The 24583-nt window shown below is 40.5% G+C and overlaps 2 protein-coding genes across 2 annotated transcripts in view; both read left to right on the top strand.

Annotated features, from left to right (window-relative positions):
- adck1 (aarF domain containing kinase 1) overlaps positions 1-24583 on the top strand; it is a 115064-nt gene that overhangs the window by 40654 nt on the left and 49827 nt on the right. The window contains exons 4-5 of the mRNA XM_076749220.1: positions 5103-5306; positions 22187-22345. Coding sequence (XP_076605335.1) covers positions 5103-5306; positions 22187-22345 — 363 coding nt within the window. The remainder of the gene's footprint in view (positions 1-5102; positions 5307-22186; positions 22346-24583) is intronic.
- Positions 1-24583, top strand: part of slirp (SRA stem-loop interacting RNA binding protein) — a 111449-nt gene that overhangs the window by 55298 nt on the left and 31568 nt on the right. The gene's annotated exons all lie outside the window — the stretch shown is intronic.

The raw sequence follows: 24583 nt of genomic DNA, 5'->3' as shown, positions 1-24583 counted from the left end.
TTCAAAACTGAATGAACTGATAATTATGTGAAAGACAAATAAACAGCATTTTTATGTTACCAAATACATTAGTTACTAAGCTGCTCAGGTGTTTGCTGCATATAGGCTGTTTTTTTTTTTGATTGCAAGCTATGTGGTTTTTAACAAGTCAGCTTGCAAGTTTTAGACTGAAGCTCCTACTGCTGCTTTAAATAAACTTGCAATTTAGCTGAAACATCAGCATTTCCCATTCAGTTTGTACTGCTACAGTTTCACCTCACCAACTCCCTGAATATATAACCGATACTTGTAACACTGACCGACCAGTCAATAGACACATGCACACACACAGCAAGTCCTGACTGTTCTGTGTCTGCGTAGTCCTGGTATGCACGCAACACAGGAAAAGGAACTGCTGCATTAAAAAAAGAAAAGAATCTCTTTATTTTGTCAATGAAAACAAAGATAGATTTTTGTAAAGTATTTTTTGAGATTACAATTTAGTCTTTTCTTTTTTTGTCAAAAATATTGCAAGCCTATATCACCACAATTAGTGTTAAGGACATTTGTGCCGCCTTGTCTTCATCTCATCTTGGTCGGGGAAAAAGGTCATTAATGAACATATGTCATCATAGTTTTCATTAACAAAATTATCACTACAGGAATTTCAAAAACCAATTTTGAAATTGTTTTGCCTAATGCAGATAAGGAGAAATTTCACTGATGTTCTTTCTAATCTCAAACCGGCATGAACTATAAATTTCAAAATAATGGCACATCACATGCTACAGGATGTGATTAAGATTATTGTGCCAGAGGGAGCAAAGTACCGGCTCGTGTGATCTCATGGGGAACCAGACCAAACCAAAAACAAAATGTAGGCTGACGTGGTACAACAACTTGTTCAAGTAATGCTTTGCATCAAGGGCAGACTGTTTACATTTGGTTTGCAGCACCAACCAACCATGGTCCCAGCCCAGATTTCTCCTTCGATGATTGGGAGGCATGAATTTGCCCATTTGCCTTTCCCGTGAAAGTACACTGTCATTTCATTATTCTCATAGAGACTGTTGTATGTTTGCAAATGATTGCAGTTCATGTCTCTTTTTTACTTATTCAGTCAGACATTCAGTGATCTTCATGAAGTTAGGGTCACTGACAGTTTTGTTTCATTGTGCAGCTCAGAAAATCAAGGCTGATCATGCTGCTTCACACAGTGAAGGATTCTTGGAAGAGCTTGTGCAGTTAACTTTCTGGTAAACAGCAATTTGCAAATATTTAGTATTCATTTCGAAATACTGATCAAAATCACAAGGTAAAAGTCTTTTTTCAAAGACCTGCAGGCTACAGTGTGAATGTTTACAGATGCTGGATCACTATTGAAACTCAAATAGCTTTTTTTGACATTTCGCCCAGCATTCTTTCTCTGTTTCGTTTTGTCTCCATGATGATGATTTGTTATTGTATGGATGCACTCAGAGAAAGACTTTTTTCATTTGCCCTCCATCTTTAATTTCAGCACAGCCATTAGTCTTCAGCCAATGGTCGCACTCAAAAGCTGCTTTTCCCCAATAGTATGAATTCATCTTAAGAGCCTGAAAATAGTGCCCCTTTTCTTATCATTTAATTACAGATAGATTTTGAATCAATAATTGACTCTGAATCAAATTGTGCCGCCATTGATTGAAATCAAATTGAATCAAGAGATTCCGAAAGATTCCTACCCTTATGGACACCTTCGTAATTGATTAAGCCTGCTGTTGCCTGTTTATATTTATGTGTTTTCTTACATTGTTCTTCACACAATTCCACTAACTGCTATTTTAGCATGAAAGTTAAAGAAACTGTTGCTGATGAAAAGTTGATTCTGTCTATTACCTCAGTAAAAGCATTTCAAGGTTCCTTCATTCCCTCCTTTCCATCTTTACTTTTTCTTTTTGCCCATTTTCTTGCTGTCACTGCCTAGTTCTTTCACCCTCTCTCATCCATTACACACCATCTACCCCACCAAAGTGTCCATGCGCGCACGCGCGCACACGCGCGCACACGCGCGCACACACGCACACACACCTCCAGCCTTTTATTTACTGTCATTGACAACTGTGTGAAGAGGATGAGTGTAGAGATACCCAAAGGCATTCTGCACTGAGCTCCTGTGTCTCTGTGTTGTCCCACAAATTAACCCGTGTGTCTAATTCGCTAACGGTCCATTTGATTGGATAGTGCATGTGTGGAGATGGTGGGCGGAGGCCAGCACAAGCCTATCCCTGAGCAGCGTACCAGACTGTCAGTGAGTAGCATTGCCATGGTGATGTCATCCTCTAGCTGTGAGCCCGCCTCCACTGGACAAAGCAAACTGATTACTGAGAGAGATGAGTGATGATGAATCTGATGATTAGGCTCGGAGCCGTGGGCAAACTAATGCCAGATTTTCATTCTGATCTGCCCTCCAAGTCAGCTTCCAAACGCATTCTGACAGAAATAGCTTAAACATGACTTCAGGTGATCTGGCTGTTTGAAGGCGGTGGAAATGTGAAGCATTAAGGGCACAATAATATTGATAAAATATGATTTATTTTGAAAACCTGTACATGACAAACCAGTACTCAAGCACCTCTTTCATGTGCATGACAGTGGAGTAAAAAAGTCTTAAGAGCCTCAACATTTCTCTGCAGTTCCAAACAAACATTCAGCCTCAAAATTTCAAACTGAAGGATCTGAAGGTCAAACTGAAGGCCTGTATTTTGTTTTTGTGCATTTGCAGTGTGTGTGTGTGTGTGTGTGTGTGTGTGTGTGTAATTTGAATGTAATTTGGTCTCATTGTCTCATTGTCATTAATTCTATTAACTATTGGACCTCATTGTCACTAAGTCAATATGGCAAATGTACAAGAAATCACGTAAAAAAACACTTGATGGTCAGAGCAATAAACTACTTTCTGCTGTTGTGCAAAATTTAAAGAAGACAATAAAAACAACTAACTGATTTTGTTGGTTTGGATTACATTTTGATTTGAACTATTAATTTGCACAACAAGCCAGTGTTAAACAGCAACATGATATAACACTGGCCACCAATGAAGCTATGATCTTTAATTTAAGCATATTTTCAAATGAAAGGTCTATATGAGAAATCTTTGGCATTATATAGCCTTTTTAGACAGTTTTTGTCCATTTCATTTTTTCATTTCATTTCTTTCCTTCTTTTTTCTTTTTTTAATTTTTTCTAGAAATGTATGAATAAGGGAATACACAGGGAAAACACAATTTTGGATAATATGACCATCAGTGCTAAATGTTTTTGTAAGGTCTTAATCTTAAGACTTTAAAAAAATAATTAATCTCTATTGTAAAATAATGGATTTTATCCAGTTAGATAGAAATGGAAGGAATGAACAGTCTGTATTATTACTGTTTTATTATTAGTTAAAGTCCTGAGACATTTTCCTTTAGTTTGTTAAGTTTATAAATTCCTACCATTGTGAGATTTAATTTGAAATTAGAACTTAATCACAATTATTCATCTCAAAGTAATTTTCCCAATGTGGCCCTAATGAAAAATTTGTTTTGTTTTAAGAGATATATATACATTTGATTTTATATTGAAAGTGGGAATTCAAGACTAAATCAAGCAATCTAGTTTGTTTAAATAACTTTCTGTGAATTTTTTTGTGATAAACCACATCAATGATACTACCTATTGTGTGTTAAAGCCTTTACCTTTACTGTTCCATGCAGTCAGACATGTGTAGGTGGTTCTGATGGTGTAGTGATGTTTTTTTTTATATATATATATATTTATATATATAAAAAGGTATCATAGTGCAATTTCAGCAGAAAGGCTCATCTGGTAATCTCTGTTGACTTGTTTCTGTCATTGCTTTGTCATAATTGCCCAGATGACACTCATGTCAAATGGTCCTGTGGGAACATGACTCTGTGTGTGTGTGTGTGTGTGTGTGTGTGTGTGTGTGTGTGTGTGTGTGTGTGTGAGTGAGTGAGTGAGTGAGTGAGTGAGTGTGTGCGCGCATGTGTGTGTGCGCGCGCATGTGTGCGTGCGTGCGTGCGTGCGTGCGTGCGTATGTACGTACGTACGTATGTATGTATGTGAGCGGGTGTGCGCGCGCCCTCGTGTGTGTCTGTGTGCTGGTCTGTATTCATGGTGTGTGTAGTGGGGATTACAGAGGTTAAGGAGAGCTAATTTCACGGCTTTTTATTTGCACTGGTCTCAGGAGAGGAGCTCTCTATAAGCATTATCACTTCCAGCTGGTTCAAAAGGAACAGACGGGATGGGACCACCACACACACACACACACACACACACATACATTTGTGCAAAGACACACCCCAGACCACATTCAGGGCCCTTATTTAAAATAGTCACTCACTTGATTATGAACCTCTGTTCTAATCACTTATTTTCATTTAGTTTAGTTTTCATACATATTATATTGTTTGCATTAATTTCATAGTTAAAGTCAATGAAGTCACTATAGTTTTGTTTTGGTTTTTTTTGCCATTGACCAGTATTTTGGTCTGTGACCTGGTAACATGACAACTAGTCCTTGGTTAGTACTGGAACAGTTGAGCTATTAACCAATTGGCTGAAGGCAATAAAATTTTCTGTGGATATTTTTGAGCTATGGAGAAGGAATCCCGTTACCTATGACAAAAAAAGGTAATTTGTTCATGCCTTTCAAAATTAAAGATAAAAGTGCTTACTGATCTGCCACCCCAAAAAATGAATGATGTGGTTAGTTTAGGCACATAAAATAATTTGTTAATGTTTGGGGAAGATCGGCACCATGTAAGGATAGGAGAAAAATGTTTTCATCTAAGATAAACCAGTGACACCTGGTTGTTGACTAGATATAACCTAAAGTCAAAGTTACTGTCATCCAAAGATGATGAACCCTTGCAGACACACTGTTTGACTCCATCGTTCAGTCTGACCGTCAACATTGCACATCAGATATCTCTACATTTTCTCAGTGCACTCCTGCTTCTAAGAGAATAAACCGTTTTGATTGTAATGACACTCACAGCTTTTCCACGCAGTTCTTGAGACTTTGTACCGTGTTTCTAACTGTTTCTTTGTTTTTTTCTCTGTTCCATCACCTGTAGGTGCATCTGCGGTCGGCGGAGCGTCTTCGTGACCTGTGTTGTGCCAACCGGGGTACTTTCATTAAGGTTGGTCAGCACCTCGGAGCTCTGGACTATCTGCTTCCTGAGGAGTACACATCCACACTGAAGGTGCTTCACAGCCGGGCTCCTCAGAGCAGCATGGAGGAGATCCGGCAAGTCATCAGAGAGGACCTCGGAAAGGAGGTATGTCAGAATGGACAGGATCTCTGACATAATGTTAACAGGTTACTTTTTGTTATTCAGGTGACCACAAAATGAGTAAATAAATAAATTAAAACAATGAGATAAAACATTAACATGGATTCATGAATGATGTTTGGCTTAATTTGCAAAAAAACGGATCTGTCGACATGAATTTAGAAAATCACTAAATATTGCAAAAATTTTTAGTTGCTTGAATCACTCCAGATGATCTTGGAGGTCTGCAAAGAAAGATAGAAATATTTTTATGTCCAAGCAGTCGCGGGTGATTCATGCATACAGTGGCATGCAAAGGTTTGGGTATGCCTGGTCAACATTTCTGTTACTGTGAATAGCTTAGCAAGCAAAAGATGACCCAATTTCCAAACAGCATAAAGTTAAAGATTAATATTTTATGCAAAATAACATTTTTATTGCCATCTTTAGCAGTTACATCAAAAGTTAAGATACACTGCATGGTCAGTACACCCACTTTGACAAGTATCACAGCTTGTAAATGTTTTTTGTTGCTAGCTCTCTCAGTTCTTGTTTTCGGAATTTTCATCTATTCTTCCTTTCAAAAGGCTTATAGTTCTGTGACATTCTTGGGCTGTCTTGCAAGCACCGCTCAGGTGAGGTCTCCATAGATTTTTGATGAAGCTTAGGTCAGGGGACTGTAAGGGCCATGGCAAAACCTTCAGCGTGGTCCTTGTAAGGTAGTGCACTGTGAATTTTTCAGGTGTGTGGGATGATTACCCTGTTATAGAAGCCATCCTCTTTCATTTTCAGATTTTTTTTTTGTTACAGATGCTTTGATGTTTGATTTCAGAGTTTGCTGGTATTTAATTGAATCCATTCTTTCCATTACCAGTGAAATGCTGCACACAGAACAGTGTACCACCACTCCAGAGTCTGTTAAATCTTCATGAAGGTCTTTTGCAGTCAATCAGAGGTTTGGTTTACTTTCTAGCAATCCTATGAGCAGGTCTCTCTCACTTTGCTATGTCTTACAGCCTTCTCCTGCTTTGTGGAGATCAATTATTTTAATTATCAGAGTGCCTGGCAGCAGCTCAGAGGAACGCATGCCATTGATTGTTGGGACAAGGTTTGAGGAATCGCAGTATTTATGAACCTTTGAAATTTGCATCACCTGGCCTTTCCTAACGATGATTGTGATCATGCTATAGCAGTGTCAAGCTAATTAAGGTCAGAGACCTTGGTAAAAGTTATGAGAACTTAAATCTCTGCAGTGCCCAAACTTTTGAATAGTGCTCCTTTCCTTTCTTTCCTCTAAAATTTGTTTCATTTTGCTTAAAATTTTGAAGAGGATGCTTTTCCATACCACTGTAGCTAAGACAAAACATATGCTGTAATATAACATTAATTCTTTATATTTTGTATTTATTCAATCAGTTTATTGATGTTGTAGGGGAATTAGGTCATTAAACCTTTGGGTGTAATGTTTGCACTCGTTAATATAAAAAGGGCACCAACCTTCCTCAGCTCAGAAGGACTTTATTTATTTTTTTCTTTTATGCTGATGTAATAACAATTAATGAATTAATGGTAGATCAGTCTCATTGTCTGAAGCGTAAGCTCTCGATACAGTGATCGTCTATTTCCAGCTCAGAAGGACACTGTCTGACAAGGACTTGCGTAAATGAGAAGTATTATTTATTTGACACAATAATGAGAATGGACATGAATAATGAATAATACGACAAATAATATAGATTATATGATGTAACACAAACAACTGGATGAAGAGGCTATAGCAAAATAATAAAAGGAATGAGTTTGGTAATATTGAGAAGTAGTTTTGAGGAAAAATGAGGACGTGAATGTAGTGTTGATTTCTTGAATGAATGACTAAATGAGTCTAATGAAAACTGAGATTGTCATAGCCTACGACACCAACTCTTGATTCAAAGCAGCATGGAAAATGCCTACTTCTGTGCCCATGATGTTCCAATGATGGCCTGTCCCTTTAATAATAAAGTTGGCCGGTCGAAATTATCTACAAAAATATTCTTACGTGATTGCCTTAATGGTTAAATAAAAGAAGAGTTTGGCTTTAACTTTAACTTATGTGGTTTAATGTGGCGAGTGAAAGTAGACAAAAGATTAAACTAACACACCAATAGGCGGGCAAAAGACAACCGATGAGCAAAAATTGAAGTTACAAAAACTAAAGTAAACTAAAATGCTGAAGTGGCGTGAGTAAAGAACAAGTAAAGAGTGTGTCTAGAACAAAGAAGAAGTAACAAAGAAGTCAAACAAAGGAGTAGTCAAAGAAGAAGTTGAAGTGAAGAAGTGACAAAGAAGTGAGCGCTTGCCGCACGCTGCAGGGCGTATAGCCTCCAGCGCTCCGGGCCGTGTCTGTGACAAACAGACCTCTGAGACCTTAGAATGATTTACAAGGGAGCGCTGTGATTTCATCCTATAGAGAGAAAACATTAACTGATGATTGCGTGCGATGGACTCATCTGCTTCTCACTATGGTCAATCACATAATCTGAATGATCAGTTTTCAATCACACATCAACATTGTTCACAACACGTATGTTGATACCGATATACATACATTTTGTTAATTAATGACAACATTCTTCGTATATAACTAATAGAACAAAGAAACAAGGAAAAGCAGATTATATTTGCCAAATTAAGCACTACTGATTATAATTGTCTCATGTCAAGTATCTAAAACCTAACCGCTACTAGTCCCAAGATGGCAGTATGCTTCCGTAGTAGAAACCCGGACAAAAATGATTATGAGAGTTAAGATTATAGTTTTGTCATTTTACAAGCCAGAAACACGGGAAAAGCATTGATACCATACAAACTGTGGGTTTAGTGCTGTGGGAACATCCAAAGTTGAATGAAATATATCGTTTGCATTATCCTGATGTGATAGAAAAGAAGGCACACAGACACACAAAACAGTTTGCTACAGGAATGTCTGATTTACAACTTGTCAGTACTATCTGATTCTTGAGGCCTCTCGAGGCCTGCGGATTGTCCATTCAGACAGTTTTAACGCCTTCATCTGGTGTGGAGCTATAAAGAAAGAATTAGCCTCTCAATGAAAACAGTGTAACTGATAGGTAACCCTTTGTAGTCGAATGTCTGTCATCTTCAATCCCCCTGAAGGAATGGGGGGGGGGCTTCAGGGTATTTTTTTGGATTTATATTTTAATTGTTAATTACTGTTAATTTTTGAATTGTTTGATAGAGTTTATTGCCTAATTTACTCTCTGAAGGTTAGGGCACTTTTTTGTCCCTGCATGTGCACTTTGCAGGGAATAAAAAAGGGACAAATAAAGCAGAAGTGGATATGTCTGGCATTCTGGTCTCATTTAATTTCACAACCAAGCCGTGATGCAGCTGTTAATGCTGCTGTCAGTACAGAGCGCAGATTTTGCTCTCAGACTAGTTGTTATGGCAGCCTTTTAAGGCATGTTGGAGGGAAGGCAATTGTAATGCTATTCTCAGATACAGTACATTGGTCTTCTCCCTCAACTCCACACTCCCCTGTGTGTGTGTGTGTGTGTGTGTGTGTGTGTGTGTGCGCGTGCGCGTGTGTGTGTGTGTGTGTGTGTTAAGGAAATGGCTTTGGTAGTTGAGTACCTAGCATCAGCAAATACAGGAACAGTGTACATGTTGCTCCCCACATAACACAGACACAGTCTAGGCTTGAGTGATTTGTTGATATACACCATGAGACAAAATACATTTGTCAACCAGGATTTTGATTTGTCTTGTCCAAGGTAGCTATCTGCTTAATATCTGGGTGTATTTGTCATTTTGGATAGTGATGCAAATCACAAATTTTGGTGATATGGAATATAGGCCATCTGTGTGTAACTGAAGGCGCATACAGAGGAGTCACTGATCAAAGCAGAAAGTGACCAGGTTAGATATGAATAACTGCTGAGTACGATTCCAAAATGAGAAAGATTTATGTGACAACTTTAGTTTCACACCACTAAAACAGACTGAGGCACGGTGATACTCATCTGGCGGCCCGCAGGCCACATACCCAGCATACATTTTCTTGTGGATTCCTTCTGATTTATGTACCTTGTTACCTCTCGTCTCAGTTGAAACTGTGTGAAGTAAGAACATATATGAGACTTTTTCTAGCTGACAGGCTCAATAATAAGTGCATTGTATCTTAGACTGGTCAAAAGGCTTTAACATGATAGTGGTTTAAAGGTCATCAGTAAAGGAATATTTGTTTTATGTCAGTTTGGATTCAATAACTTTAAGACAAGACAGGACAGGAAATCCCTGCTGGGAAATTAGGGAACTTTCAAGCCAGGTACTAAGTTCAAATCTGAAATTTTAATATTTAAAATGTCTTTTAAAACAGCAGTCCCCAACCTTTTTTGCGCCACAGACAGGTTTCGCGTAAAGCAGGGGCGGAGCTAGAGGGGTGGCCAGGATAGCGCTGGCCACCTCTGGAACCTGATTGGCCACCTCAGGTGCCACCCCAGTTGATTGACAGGTCACTGCACATCCCGTTGAAAGCAGCGTGATTTTGGAAACGTGAACAAGGAATCCAGACAGAACGTCTGAAGTCACTGGCAGATAGTAGGCCTAGGTCTAGGCTATTTATAACATCAGCCAGAAAGCATCTTGATGATGAGCGTAGTTGTTCATTTCTTTGTTTTTTAATAACCTGTTCTGTATGAGTGCCCCCTGTAAAGGGGGCAGCGTGAGATGCATGCAGTTCAGATGGCCAGTGCTCACGCTAGGAAGCACCAATCCTAATGTGTAACATACCAGAATGACAGCTAAGCTAAAAGCCTCCACCAAGCATTGCCACCCAAACGAAACATAATTCATACGCCTAGATATTATATGGGCATGTAACAAAAAGACGAAAATAGTGTATGTCCACTTAAGTGCGTTTGTTGATTTCACCACGTTCCACAAACCACATAACCACATATCTGCCGCCTCACTGTGCGACGGAAACTCAGCAGCTTGCCGCCAAAGAGTAGCAGAAAAGAACTTTGCAAAATCATAAAGTGTTTCTTACCTTTGCTGTTTTGTGGTCAAAAGTTATATTCCAGCTTGAAAAAACACTGCTAATGTCTCCTCCAATGACTGTGTGTTTGAAATGAATCGCAAAGGTCCAGGGGCCTCATTTATAAAACTTGCTTACGCACAAAACGGGGCTTGAAAGTTGCGTACGCAACTTCCTCCGCAAAGGTTGTGATTTATAAAAATAAACTTAGCGTGAGAATGTGCGCACCGGTACGCCAACTTTGATGCTTGCGTACGAACATTTTGGAGACGGGGAAACTGGCGGTGCAGATGGTGAGGTGGTGAATTGAAGTCAGATTGATCTCATACATTTAATGTCATCACACATCAGACTTATAGACCCGCGTAATCATAAACACCCAAGTCTGCAGTGTTATAGATGCGTTCCTTTAATGAGCCGTTAGGCCTACTAGTGTATGCACAATGTTCATATATCATACTTCCATCTTCAAATGATACAGAGCGGTGGATGGCACTGATGGATTAGTATTAATTGTGACAAGGTGTGTAACAATCATTCAATTTGCTGAGTAAGCATATAAATAGTGCGGTGACACTCGTGCGTAATGCTGCACAATGGATGCGCTGGCACTGCTGGAAGATCACGCAAATGGTAGGATCAGGATGGAGAGAAGTTTTAGGGACCACGGAGATTCCCTGGCCCATGATGATGACTGGCTAATAAGCCGATTTAGATTCCCTAGAGCGGTGCTCTTGGATCTATGTGCTGAACTGGGCCCAGTGTTAGACAGACCCACTCGCCGGAACCGTGCCATCCCGGCGCATATCCAGGTGCTGACCACTCTGGGGTTTCTGGCGACTGGCTCCTTTCAGTGGGAATTAGCCGACAGGTAAGTGTTTGATATGATTAATATTATATAATGTTACATTGTCTGTCTAAAGCCCCTTTTGGGTATGATATAATTCAGTTAAATTATGTCCTTATGGTCTGGGATATCGCAGCCATCCCTCAGCGCCATAATGCCAGCCGTTTTGGATGGCATTATAAAAATGACCCGTCGATAAATCAGGTTTCCTTACACTGTGGGTGAACAGGCCAACATTAAAAGGCAATTTGCAGCAATGTCCGGTTTCCCAAATATAATCGACGCAATTGACTGCACTCACATTGCTATAAGGACTCAGAGTGAAAACGAATTTGCTTATGTGAATCGAAAAAATGTGCATTCACTCAATGTACAAATTATTTGTACCTCGGACATGATATTGACGAATGTAGTGGCACGGTGGCCTGGGTCAGCACATGACTCATTCATCCTGACGCACAGTAGTGTAGGGATCTGTAATTTCTGCCACAGATCACGCTGTGGCACTGGAACTATTCACTGCGGTGACGACGTGCTGCCGCTCATTTTTTTTTTTGTATTCGTGACGCCACTACTGTGACCACCAAACAAAATATCCTTTCTGGCCTCCACCTCACCCACAAGCACCTCGATTTCAGTCTCCGTAAAATTTCTTTTTCTTTTCTCTGCCATGATCGAACGTAAAATGCCATTGATCAGCAGGCATATTTATATGCAAAGCCATTCATGAGGTACTTTGCATTGACCATTCATGGTAAAATGTGGGTGTGTCGGGGGCGGGATGTGAGGTGAATCCACCTGCGCAATCTTCCAGGTGGAGTGTGATTTATAAAGGGAAAATTGCGTGCAGGTGTGAGTACGCACGGTTTTATAAATCCGAATATTTTTTGGCATACGCCATTTTCAGCTTTTGGGCGTACGCACACTTTTAGGCTGAATCCCATTTCACCCCTTGGCCCTCCCCCTTGGCCCTACCCCTCCGTTTTGCGCGTTCACGTGGAGGGGTAGGGGTGTCCCAATTCCCATTATGACGGAGGGGTAGGGGGAAGTGGTAGGGCTATGTACCCCTCCAAATGGAGATTTTTCCGAGGCACACTCCAAACGGAGGGGTACGACAGATTTCCCAGAATGCCTTGCAAGACCGGCAAGATGGCTGCTTCCGCAACTAAAGAAGTCCACAAATGTAAGTATTTTCTCCATGAATAAAGTTTTAAAATGTACGAAATCCACTTTATTGTCTATTTTAACGTTGTTTCAATGTGTAGTGGTCATTTTCCTCGTAAAAAATCCCCCGAAAAAATCGATAGTAGCCGAGGCTTCAGTTACGTGGTTACCGTTGCCAGGCTGAATGCCACTAGCGGTGCTCTGTGGGCAGCCCTGATGAAAATCTCTCAACGATCCACCAGCATTCCCAGGCGTCGAAGGCGTCTCTTCTTTCATTCCTCCGACTAGCAGCAGACAACCGTAAAAAGATCCCAATAGCCCACGCAACAGAGATTACCACAGCAGCAGACGGCATGATTCCTCGAGATCTCCGGCAAACACTTGTCGCATCTGCCTACGTAAGAGGCAGCGGCGACTACTGATGACGTACGCGATTGTCGAAGGGGTGTCCCAATTCGGAGGGGTTGACTTTCGGCCCTACCCCTTGGCACTAGGTTTCAAGGGGCAAGGGACAAGGGGTAGGGCTAAGGGGTAGGGGTAGAAAAGAGAAATGGGATTCAGCCTTAGTATGGATTCTACGCAATGTTTTATAAATGAGGCCCCTTGTCGTTTACATAAAGAGGAGGGGGTTTCTAGAGTGGAAGGAGTGCTCTTCATGCGATATACTATCTCTGGTTACTTCCTTCTGGATCGTCATTGGTGTTTCTATGGTGAATTATATGAATATGGTGGTCATGCCCTCCGATTCTCTTGACTCTGACTGGTCAATAGAGGTGTCGATCATCAAAATTGACCCATGGGTTGCTGAGATATTGACCGGTGTAACTGCACAGTTACTTTATTTGCATTTCATCAGAGATAAGCACAACAGCAAGCAGAAAAAAGGCTGGAAAAGTGTTTTCAACAGAGGAGGTTCTCTGTATGCTTGGATGAGATAACAGTACTCTGCCCAGATGTGCCCAAATGAGCGCCTGGACGTACGTGTGTTAAAACATCTGTAAAGCTGCTCAGGTTCATTTTTTTAGCATGTACTTTTGCACAGTTACTCATCAAATATTACTTCACTAATTCCTAGATGAATTTGGCTACTATCCCATGATTTAAAGGTGGTTTTCACTCAAATAACTGTATAACTGTATTTTCCTTTTTTAAGCAATATAGTGGACCTCCTGATGCTTGCCCACCCTATGGCCACCCCTTGTATAAAAGTCTAGTTCTGCCACATAAATGTTTTGACGGACCCTTTCCGAAGAAGCTCTCCAAAGATGTTTGTTTTTTACTCATTTTTGGTAGCTTGTGGGCTTACTTTTTTACTACCGTATCACGTGACTGAGATGAGCTGTTTGACATGTGCACAGAGGCACAGGCGGATGCACCTGATTTTCAAAATAAAACTTCTTTCAGATGATCAATTATATATTTTTTGTTCAGTCTCTCCGTCTGGCCCAGTGGTTGGGGACCACTGTTTTACGTAAAACACTTATAGTTTCCATCTTTTCTACTTTCATCTGCAGCGCATCTTTTGGTTAAGGTGATGACTTATTAACATTGCAATGTCCTTTTAGCAAGTCGGGAAACCAAATGTGGTGCCTCATACAGACACAAAAAGTAACCTTCAGCATCTGTATGAGATTCATTGGACTTTCAGGTAACTCCATGAACCCATTTTTGGCAACATTAGACTAAAAGAGCAAGAAAAGCCAGAAATGGAGGAGGGTGGGGTGGATAGACAGGTCAAACAAACACATGACTTTGACCCAGGAGACCAGGGTTCATGTCCTGTGTGAAACCAGGCATGAATGATCTTTTCCTATACCTAACCAAGTACTTTTGATGCCTAAATCTAGCCAAGTAGTTTTGGCGCCTAAACCTAATCCAGCCATTTTAGAACATTACTCACGTGTTAGAAAGGCTTTTTGGCAGGATGGCATTGTGTGTTGCTGGAATGAGAATGAGTTGGATGGCCGGAGCAGTTGCTCTGGATGTCTAATATTGCTGCGGAAGGCTTTACATTGGAGTTAGTGGAAAGCCTGATGCGTCTCATACAGGCGCTAAAAGGTACCTTGTACATCTGTATGAGATGCCAAGAGGCATGACAAAGTGGCTACATTTCGTTAGTGAAATAAAACTTCTAATTCACTAAATCAGTTGATGATTTAATAATTAAATCAGTTTTATGTATTGATACATTGCCTATTGTCTGTGTAACTGGCAAATTGTTATATTGGCTAAATAGTCTGGCTCCAATGCTGCTCCCCCAGCACAATGCAGCAAAGAAGAGTTCACTGGCAACAAGAGACTGGTAGAAGATCTCCAACATCTTGCTGCATATGTTGAATGATCTGAACCTCCTCAAGAAATAGAGTCTGCTCATCCCTTTCTTGTAGACAGTGTTGATGTTAGTTTTCCAGTTCAGTCTGTTGTCAAGGTGCACCCCACGGTATTTGTAATCCTCCACCACTGCGACATTCTCCCCCAGAGTACACAGTGGTTGTGTGGTCATCCTGTTCCTTCTGAAATCAATCACCATCTCCTTGGTCATTCAGACCAGAATTGATTGTTGTGATGTCATGTCATTGTGTAATTTAAATTCTCTGATATGCCGTTTAGGTCAGTGTACAGCTGTTCTGCTGTTCTGTCCGCCAGCAGCTTGTGATTCTCCATATCAGATATCTGATACGGCGCACTTTCATAATAAAATGGAAAAATAAATAGCTCTCACTTAGATGATCAGAGATGGTCATCACACTGCAGCTTCCAGACATTTAGATTAGATTCACTCATGCAGACCTGTCAACCCTCCATTTTTTCCCCCCCAGCGATTCTTTAGTATTGTACCCTTCTCTCCCACTGTCCTCCCATTTAAAAATTCCCTGTAAATGTAACAGGGTTGAAACCCCTAACTGTTCTCTTCATAGTTCTACTGGGGAGCAGTCTGTCAATCAGCATGCAGAGTAAGTTTATGTAAGAGACATGAAATGTTTGCTAAAATAGTCCAGGACTAAAGTCTCAAAAATAAAAAAAAAACCAACACACTTCGCCAGCCACTAGGAGTTCAAGGTCCAGGGAGGAGCCTACATGACTCCTAACAGTGTGTTCATCCAATAAACAAATTCCGAGGTGCAGTCATAGTGTTTCTCCCCCCAAAGAGGGGGCGGGGGGGGGCACACCGTGAAGCATGCCTCTCTCTCTCTCTCTCTCTCTCTCTCTCTCTCTCTCTCTCTCTCTCTCTCTCCTTCCCTCTCTCTCTCGCGCGCGCGCGCGCGCGCCCGTTGCTCCTTCGGCTCCTGTCGTACGGATCTCTCCGGCCCACCGAGCGGTAACACGCTAGTCCCTCTACCTGAAGTGCGTTGCCGCTGTGTCCTTTCCTAGCCGCCGTTCAGCTCCGTCTCCCTCGCCTCTGATCACTTCCTCCTGGCTCCGTGGCTGCCCGTCGTCCCCCTAGCCTGACTCTTCTGTTTCTTTTAGAATCCGGCACACCTGTGTCACTTAAGTGAAAAAGTAACCCCCCCTGTGCGCCAATCGCAGTCGCTGCCGTTTTGTGGACAGGTGCAGCTAATCACCGCAAATCAGGCAGGCGGTGCACTTGTTAACAACAAAAGGGGTGCAGGGTTGGGAGCGGTGGAAGGTACAGACCCACAACCCAACCACAGGCACACACACCCTGTGACATAAATGTCCTGTATTTTTAACTTTAAAAAAGAAAAAAAAAAAAAAAGAAAGAAAAAAAAGGTTGGCTCTAATGTTGACAGGATGCATAACTGCCTATTTGATGTGTTTGCTATGTTCCCCTCCAGTATAGCAGGTGACAGTATGTATAGCATTAGCTGATTTTGGGATTCACTGTGTTTACTGTCGTCTAAATGTAAGGGGTGTCTGGATCAGGGCCAGGCTCTGGAAAACATCCCTTATTTTCTAATCCCAATGCTGACAGGTATGCTTCTATCTAACATCTTAACAAATGAAAGGCAGCACTAATATTTAGGATTTAAGCACTTCTCAACAACTCTGAGAAAAAGGATAAAGTATAAGCCTTGTGCTATTCCATATTTTTTTTTATTGGCAGTAAATGCCATGAAAAGACTCAAACTAATACTTGTTAGTAGCCTCAATTCATTATGCATCTTGCATCTTTTCATGGGATTTGTTGATGATGAGAGAAATATACAATAATAGAATAGCAGTTTAGCCAAATTCCCACAGCAAATAGGTATTTTTTTGCCAACACACAGCAACCGGACAAGCCGTGGCTACAATGTAACAGGGAAGATCGTGATAAGGATATACAAAACACATACTGAAATGTTAAACACTGCGACAATTCTTGGGAAAAGAAGTTAGGTCGTAATAGAAAGCATAAATAATCTGAAAAGCTTACAAAATAATAAATAATATCTGGTAAAACAATTAGAAACCAGTGGAATGTGCTAATAAGATGAGTATAAGCAGCAGTCATAGCAACTTCAAATTGCTCTCCTATAATTTAAAACCATTTTTAAAGTTTAGGTGTGCATTCAGTTTGATTTCTTCCTGTATCTGTATGGCACGTCATTATCCCTGAAAAGACAGTAATATAGCTCCTCTGCCTCCAAAGGCGACAGCAGAATGAATCAGGCCTCCTCTCTTTTGGAGTGGCAGGAGAAGAAGTGACACTGATGAGCAGTGCCAGGCTGCTGTGGAGTCAGGGGAGCAGCTTCAGCATCATTTCTACATGTGCTTTATTTTTAACGTGTATGTATTCTCTCATCTGTTGGATAATCTCAGATACAAGTAGTGAGTATAGAAGCATGTGTGGTGCCGTGCTCTTTTCAGCACCATTTGTGGTGACATATGTATTCCCACTGTGCGTGGATTTGGAGAGCCTTGTCTTAGTCCTGGCTGTCATTTCCCCTCCACAGCAAAACTGCTGAAAGGACAGCTTGTGCAATATGTTGTTTTATCAAACAGAATCTGTTTCCAGGCTGAATATTACACTTAGTTGGCACTGAGCCATAACAAAAGAAAACAGTGCATCATCGGTACTTACTTGGGTCTTGTCAAGACAGAGTGGCACGAGTGTAGGGACATCTGTGGACAATCAGGAAGGAACCATTCTGCTAATGGTGTTATGTTTTGTAACCACAGAGGTCAGACTGGACTATTCTGCTCAAATTATAAGTCTTGCTTTATTCATATTTGTGGGCAATGGGATTTTATAATTGACTCTTTATGTTTTTCAAACTTTTTCGCGAATCTTTGTGCACCATCTTTGTCAACAACTTGGAACTCTGAGAAGCCTTTCTAGTAACAGCTGAAACCAGCTGGCCTCCAACGAGAAGTATTAATTTAAATATAACTAATCGGGCCACTGTGCCACAGCTAGGAGCTAAACGGGAATAATGTATACCCTCTGGCAAATCACAGTCAAATCCCCAAACGTTATTGTTTGGCTCCCTTTGATGATATATTGGAGCTATTTCTTACATTTTTCATCATTGAGGGGTGGATGGGTCAACCACATCAACTGTTACTTTATTGTGCCATGAATATGCTACAATATGTTATTTTAATGTTTTCTATTTTGAAATACATTTTTTATTGTTGTTGATTGTAAATGATCAGAATGTTAAATATAGATTATAGCTCTAGGAACAGCAACCCGGTCCCCTGATGAATGTGGTTTTAATGCATGTGGTTTAAATGTAAGATTGGAAATAGTTAGTAGATGAAAACAGTATTTCAGAGAAGATAAACAGAAAACTGAGTATGGCATTATTTGCATCAACAGCAAATCAAAACAGGATAACATAAAAAAAATAGGCCTATTGATAAAATATCATGAAATATGTGTAAAACAGCAGAAATTGTGAGTAAAGGTCTGTCTGTAGAATCTTCAGAATAGGCCTAGTTCCTTATGCAGTTGAGTTAAATGAAACTGAGAATTTACAGTCTGCGTACACAGATTCCCCCTCAATTACCAGACCTAGAGCCTCTTACATGAAGAAGGGGATGTTAGAATTTTTAAAGTGGAAACTCCTCAGTAATCTCTCATTTCTTCTCTTCTGTGTTGTAAAGATTGGTGTTGCTTCATTCAATTGGGATTGCGACCTGCTGCCAGCAGCCAAAATGGCCACCTTGCCATGTTCACATAGACCCTGATGTGTTGCTATCCAACTATGAGGCCTGAGGGGCCATTTTATTTGTGACATAACTCATTTCGGGGAACGTATGTCACTGCGGGTCTGCCCTCTGGGAGGGTGTCCCACATGCTTACATTACCATGTTTATTAACTTCACAGCTGAGATTAACATACGCAGTCACTGAGTGGTAGGGCTGTGTTTGTACCTTATTCTATAGGCAATGGTGATAAAACTGGAACTGTGCACACTGAAAGCATGACAAAGGGGTTGGACTGTCACTGCCAACCTTCTTTTTTAAACATTTGGATCAAAAATAATCCAATTGTTTAATTTCTCAGATTTGTAACCCACCTGAGAAATTTCACATTTCCTTAACCCTTTCAAAAGAGCATTCTTTGCATGTCAGATCCCAGTGGATGCTCATTACCATAGTGGGTAGACATTGGTGGGTGCAGACAATTTCATTCCATTTAGCCTATTTGCATAATGAATAAATAAGCTGTTCCCATACAGGATCCCATGCGGCTTGCATAATTTATCATCCGATGGCATCTTCTACGGGGCTCATATACAGACTCTACCTGATGGGCCAACATCATGTACAAATTAGCCTCTTTTTATGTATTACTAGCTACAAACTGCAGGGGAATCCCCCAGTTCTTTATTGAACAATGCAGACATGACACTGCTGAGTGAAAATAGCAAGAATCCTTCTTATTTGACCATTGGCAGATATATTGACCACGTTGAACAAAAAATGCAAATTGCATTTGCTTGAACGTGCAAATTCCCTGGGAACTGTTTTGTCAATATAACCAAGTAGATATATAAACCAGTGTCTACTGCATGGGATCAAATATTTGCCATTTATTGCATGATATCTCCAAAGACACATGTAAACACCAAGCTGTACACATTTTGGCTTTTCATTCAACTGAATGAATACAAACCCTTCATATGGTGATGGACAGGAGCTCCTCCAATGATAAAGTAGTTAGTTTATGAGGGCTTCAGAAATTAACCTGATTACATTACAAGAACAACTCATATGAACTGTGCTGTCATTTTTTTCTGGCTAGTACAGGTTCCAAATGTTGTGTAGTATAGAAGACCTAAGCTTACATGCTGTATAACCTAAAAAGCAATGGATTTTTGACTGCTTTGACATGGTTACACCCTGATAAAAACTACAAACTCAGTACGCATCAAGTAGAGAAAATATGTCAACGTTCATTACTTGCTAATTTTGGATTTATTAAATAAGAATAACAACAAAAACCAAGTGGAGACACCCAGAGCTGTGTCTGGTGCTTTGGCAGGTCCTTCCCCATCCAATCTTCCCCAGAACCAGGTATTTGAGCCTGGGAGCTCTTCTCAGGGGGGGCAGAGATGATGAACATTAAAAGCCATTGCAGGAGGTTGTGTAAACGTCAGCCCATTTGGCCATTATTTTTAAATGTAGGCAGCACACAGATAACAATTACGACAGGTACAATGAGTTTCACATATAGTCATTTTATTTCCAGTTATTTATTCTGCAAGGAGCAGGCTAAGCTGTGCTGGCTGCATGAAACAGGCTACCTTAACGTTAGATCTGGAATTGGTAATGACAAGCATATCCCTGCATTTAGCAATTTAGCACCAGGGATAATGTTATGGCAGCACAGCCACCTAGTCGCCTAGCTGATGAAGTGTTTCCGCTATTTCTTGCCGACATTTGTCTTTTTTGACTTGGTCATGGTACTCCCTGGAGGAAACATCGAATAGGCATGGGTACTGTTGCCACAGCTCAATGAACTTTTCCTGTCTTTTGCTGTCCCATCTGACAACAGCAACCTCATCATCCCTCCTCCTCTTTGCCATGGTTAACTGATGGTGCTCTGGAGAGAATACCTGATTGGTAAGCGCTTAGGAACATGTCATGGGAGATGTACGGTGGGTTATGACAAAAAAATTCTGACATGCTAGTCTTTTTGTCGGGGTGTCATGGGGTGTCGTGGGGCATCCCAGATGATGCACGTCAGGTCGTTTAGCATGTCGCACAGCACCAGTATAGACAACCCAATTGTCAGCCACAACAAAATCATCTCAAAATTGGGCTAGATTTGTGTAGCCTGGACGGAGCAAATCTTCAGCATAACACCCACTTTTGTCCACTTCATATGGGTTCTCCCTCTTTTGTTCTTCTTTGAGCAAGATGGCGACATTGATAATAAGTGGAACTATCTGATCGACAGTTTTATTTGTCACTCCAGGACTGAACCCACTCAGTGTGACATTCTCATACGATGCTGGTGGTGGTAACAGTTCAAACTTCTTCTGGGTTTGATCTGCTCTTGTCTTCATAGTGGGTTAGGTTTTATTTTAGTGGTAAAAGGTGGACATTTGAGATTGCTACACAGTCCAAAACTATGAGTCACCTTTGCAGCATTGCTTCCATGCTCCCTGTCGTTCTTCTGGCATCTTTGGAGGTGTAGTGCATTAATGTTTAATAATGAGCCCCTTGTGCAGGTTGTGTGGTGAAAGCCCTGGCACGGCATTTTGGTGATGAGAATAACACCAACTACTTCATGTACTTAAAGGTGTTTGTGCCTAAGCAGAAGCTGTGTTCTTTATGCTGCACACTGCCTCTTGCTTCTCTTGTTCAGTTAACAGGTTTGCATCCGTAAGGCAGGGAAGCCTCAGGGGAGTGTGGAGGTTCCAAAGCATTTGATAAGTCTGTTGTAATGACTCCAGGTCCCTTGGGAAGCCTATTTAACCTTCAAACCCACACACTAATTTTTGTGTGTGTTCTGTGTGTCCACAGAAATGAGAGGAAGCTAATGAGGGACTACCTCTGCTCCAAGGGCACACTGGGTGCTAAATGGTCAGTCCTGTGATAAAAGATTTGTGGGAGGGCAGAGTATATCAAAAGGCAGTGAACCAGTATCTGTACGGTAGCAACATCAAAGCCTCTGGTTGTCTTGGTTGTCAGTACTGAGACTGATGTCATTAAAGCAGTTCTTTAAAAACAGCATACAGTCCTTATGATCTGTGCCTGGTCTTTTTCTGTGTTTTTTTCTCTATATTCAATTCAATTAGAATGTTCCTGAAAGTCAAAATGATACATAAATTCAGCATGTAGGTGTCAGTACACTGCATTTGGTGAGGTTTCTGATGATAAGAGGTTTCAACATAGTTGTCTACAAACTCTGCATTATAAAAGAGCATTAGAGTTTAGGACAATTGATTGTTTAGAATGGTCAATATGTTTAACAGATAAGGCTTTCATTGTTTTATTATTTTGTTTTTGTCACCAGATCCCATGACAAGATCCAAAAGAACAATGTGTTAGACTCTTTCTCAATACTTTCTGACCTGCTCTGCCTGAGATTCACACCAACCATCCTCATTACATCATTGCACATCACTTTACCTCATTTCAGTTGATTTGGTATTATTGCCATGACACAATGCAATACAACAAATCTATACTTTTCCAGTAAAATTGAGAGAATAAATCACATTGATACCTACATGTACACCCGTGTCTGTAATTTCTTTAGCCTCCTTCAGCTGTATACTGTCTAATAATAGCTTGTAAATGGAGTTGATGAGATTGATGATTAACACTTCTCTCCCACTCCCAACTCCACACCCCTTTCACGCCCGTCTTCTTTATCATTCTCTGTCCCTCGCTTCCCCTCTGATCTTCTAATTCATATTTCTCTCCTGCAGCTGTCAGAGTTATTTGTCTCCTTTGAGGAGAAGCCTCAGGGTGCAGCCTCCTTAGCCCAGGTCCACAAGGCAGTGCTGCATGATGGGACGACAGTGGCTGTCAAAGTCCAACACCCCAAAGTACAGAGACAGAGCTACAAGGACATAGTGATGATGGAGGTGAGTCTATCTGTAAACTACTTTGAAATAAGCATGCGGCAGGATTGACAGCAAAACTTCATAGTAATCAAGTCTGGATGAATCAAAAAGTGTGAACAAGGTTTCTACATCAGCCATGGACAGAGAAGACAAACATTTAGCTGGAGTGACTATTCCAAAGAAGTTGAGACACTGTGTAAAACATAAATAAAAACAGAATGCAATCATTTGCAAACAAACTGTGTTTAGAGACAGAGGTTTTATGATGTGTTCCAGAGCCCATGTAGTAATATCCTTTATACAATCATGTGTTCACAAAGTGGTGAACCTCACTGTATCCTTGCTTGTGAATGACTGAAACTTTGGTGGATGCCTCTTTCATACCCAATGATGATACTGTCACCTTTCAGCAATAAACCTGTGTACCTGTGGAATGCTCCAAAGGTACAAAAGGCAGAAAAGGTGATTTCTTTAATGTGATCAATAGAGTGGGTAGGATCAAATGTAACACTGACTGTTACTTAATCAAACTGGTGCTTATCTGATCATTGACCTTATTTTGGTCAATGATCAGTCTCTCGGTTTTATCAAAATTTAGGAGCAGGAAAATACATGACATCCAAATATAGACATCCCAATGGGCTGATATGTCAGTTCAATAATACTGTCTCAAATTAATAGAAATGTTGTCCATAGTATAGTGTGGGCAGCACGGTAGCAAAGCAGGAGCAGCGTTAGTCCTCTGTCTGTGTCAACACGGGATGTGTTCAGGCATAATCTTCAGTGTCAGTCGCCTCTGTTTTGGCTGTGGCCAGAGCCAAACACAATCACTGCATTGCATTTGAAATAGAAGAAATAGACTTGAAAAGTAAAAATGCACATTTGGTCATGTTGCAGCAGATCTGTGTGAGACAGGCACCTCATCAGACTTTCCCTAAATCTTTAATCTCAATCTTAATCTTGGTTTTCTTGTTGTTCATGGTAACAGTAATATTTCTGTAAACTTTACTTCTTTTTATGTATTCACTCCCAGATGCTTTTTTTCTGTTAATTTTTTTATTTCTTAATTGTTTGTTTGTTTCTCTCTCTAATACTCCTCTGCCACAATAAAATCATGATGGTATAAGAACTGTCAGAACCGTGCTCTGCCCTGTCCCAGGTGGCTAGAGCTCCATTCAGGGCACTTGGCTGGCATGGGGGGATGAAGACTGGGTCACTTTTTCCTCGTTTCCTCATTTTTTTTTTTTTTCATGTAAATGAATTCACTGTCAATCCCTAACAAACCAGGCCCCTCCTTAGAGTATATGAACAGTTTTTTAAGGGATCAATCCCATTATTAATCCCACTATAAAAGGGCCTGGCTTATAAAGGTCCTGAACCCAATGATGGACTAATCAGTCCAAAAATATAGTATAAAATTGTGGAAAATATTGTTACAGCAGTGCAGAATTTCAAATCTCATTTCAGACACAGACACACAGACACACACATGACAGCCAACATAACCCTGTTGTGTTATTCCCTTCATTCAGTTTACTGGCCCGTATTTACTGTTCTTACTGTTCTTGTCGTCCTCAATTTTTGTCTTGTTGTCTTAATGAATAAATAAATTAAATAATAATAAAAAAAAAATAACTTCTCATTTTTTCCAATTTGTCTTAAATCAAAATTCACATACCCATATGTACCAATCATTCCTCTCATTCATGTCTGAGAGGCCAGTATGAAGAGGAGGTGTGATTATAGCAAGCAAAAACTGTTTATTTTCATTTGAACACAGAATTGTTGCAGAATAGACCTGAAAAATTTAGATTTTTTAATATGGATTTTTTAAAAATCTTTTTTATTGATTTTTCCATTTTATGAGCACGAACAATAGAAAAAACAACAAACAAATCATACAGAACAACAAAAAAGTCCCTCCCCAATATATACACACACACACACACACACACACACGTATACGTGTGTGTGTGTGTGTGTGTGTGTGTGTGTGTGTGTGTGTATGTATATATATATATATATATATATATATATAAGTACATTTAGGGAAAACCCCGCTGCAGATTTTGTCCCAGTCTACAGGACTAAACGTCGCCTCCAAATCGTGCTCCCATAAGAGCTTCAGAGAGTCATCGCCTCAAGAATCAGAGTAAAGTAATAAAGCATGAATCTTGGAAATCAGTCCTTTGGGAGATTTGGCCAAAACTATGGTGTTTTCCAGCTCTGACAGTCCCATGGAGATCCCGCCTGTCCTCA

Source organism: Chaetodon auriga, chromosome 14, assembly GCF_051107435.1.
Source record: "Chaetodon auriga isolate fChaAug3 chromosome 14, fChaAug3.hap1, whole genome shotgun sequence".
NCBI lineage: Eukaryota > Metazoa > Chordata > Actinopteri > Chaetodontiformes > Chaetodontidae > Chaetodon > Chaetodon auriga.
Note: the sequence above shows the minus strand (reverse complement) of the source record. Positions and strands in the feature narration are given on the sequence as shown.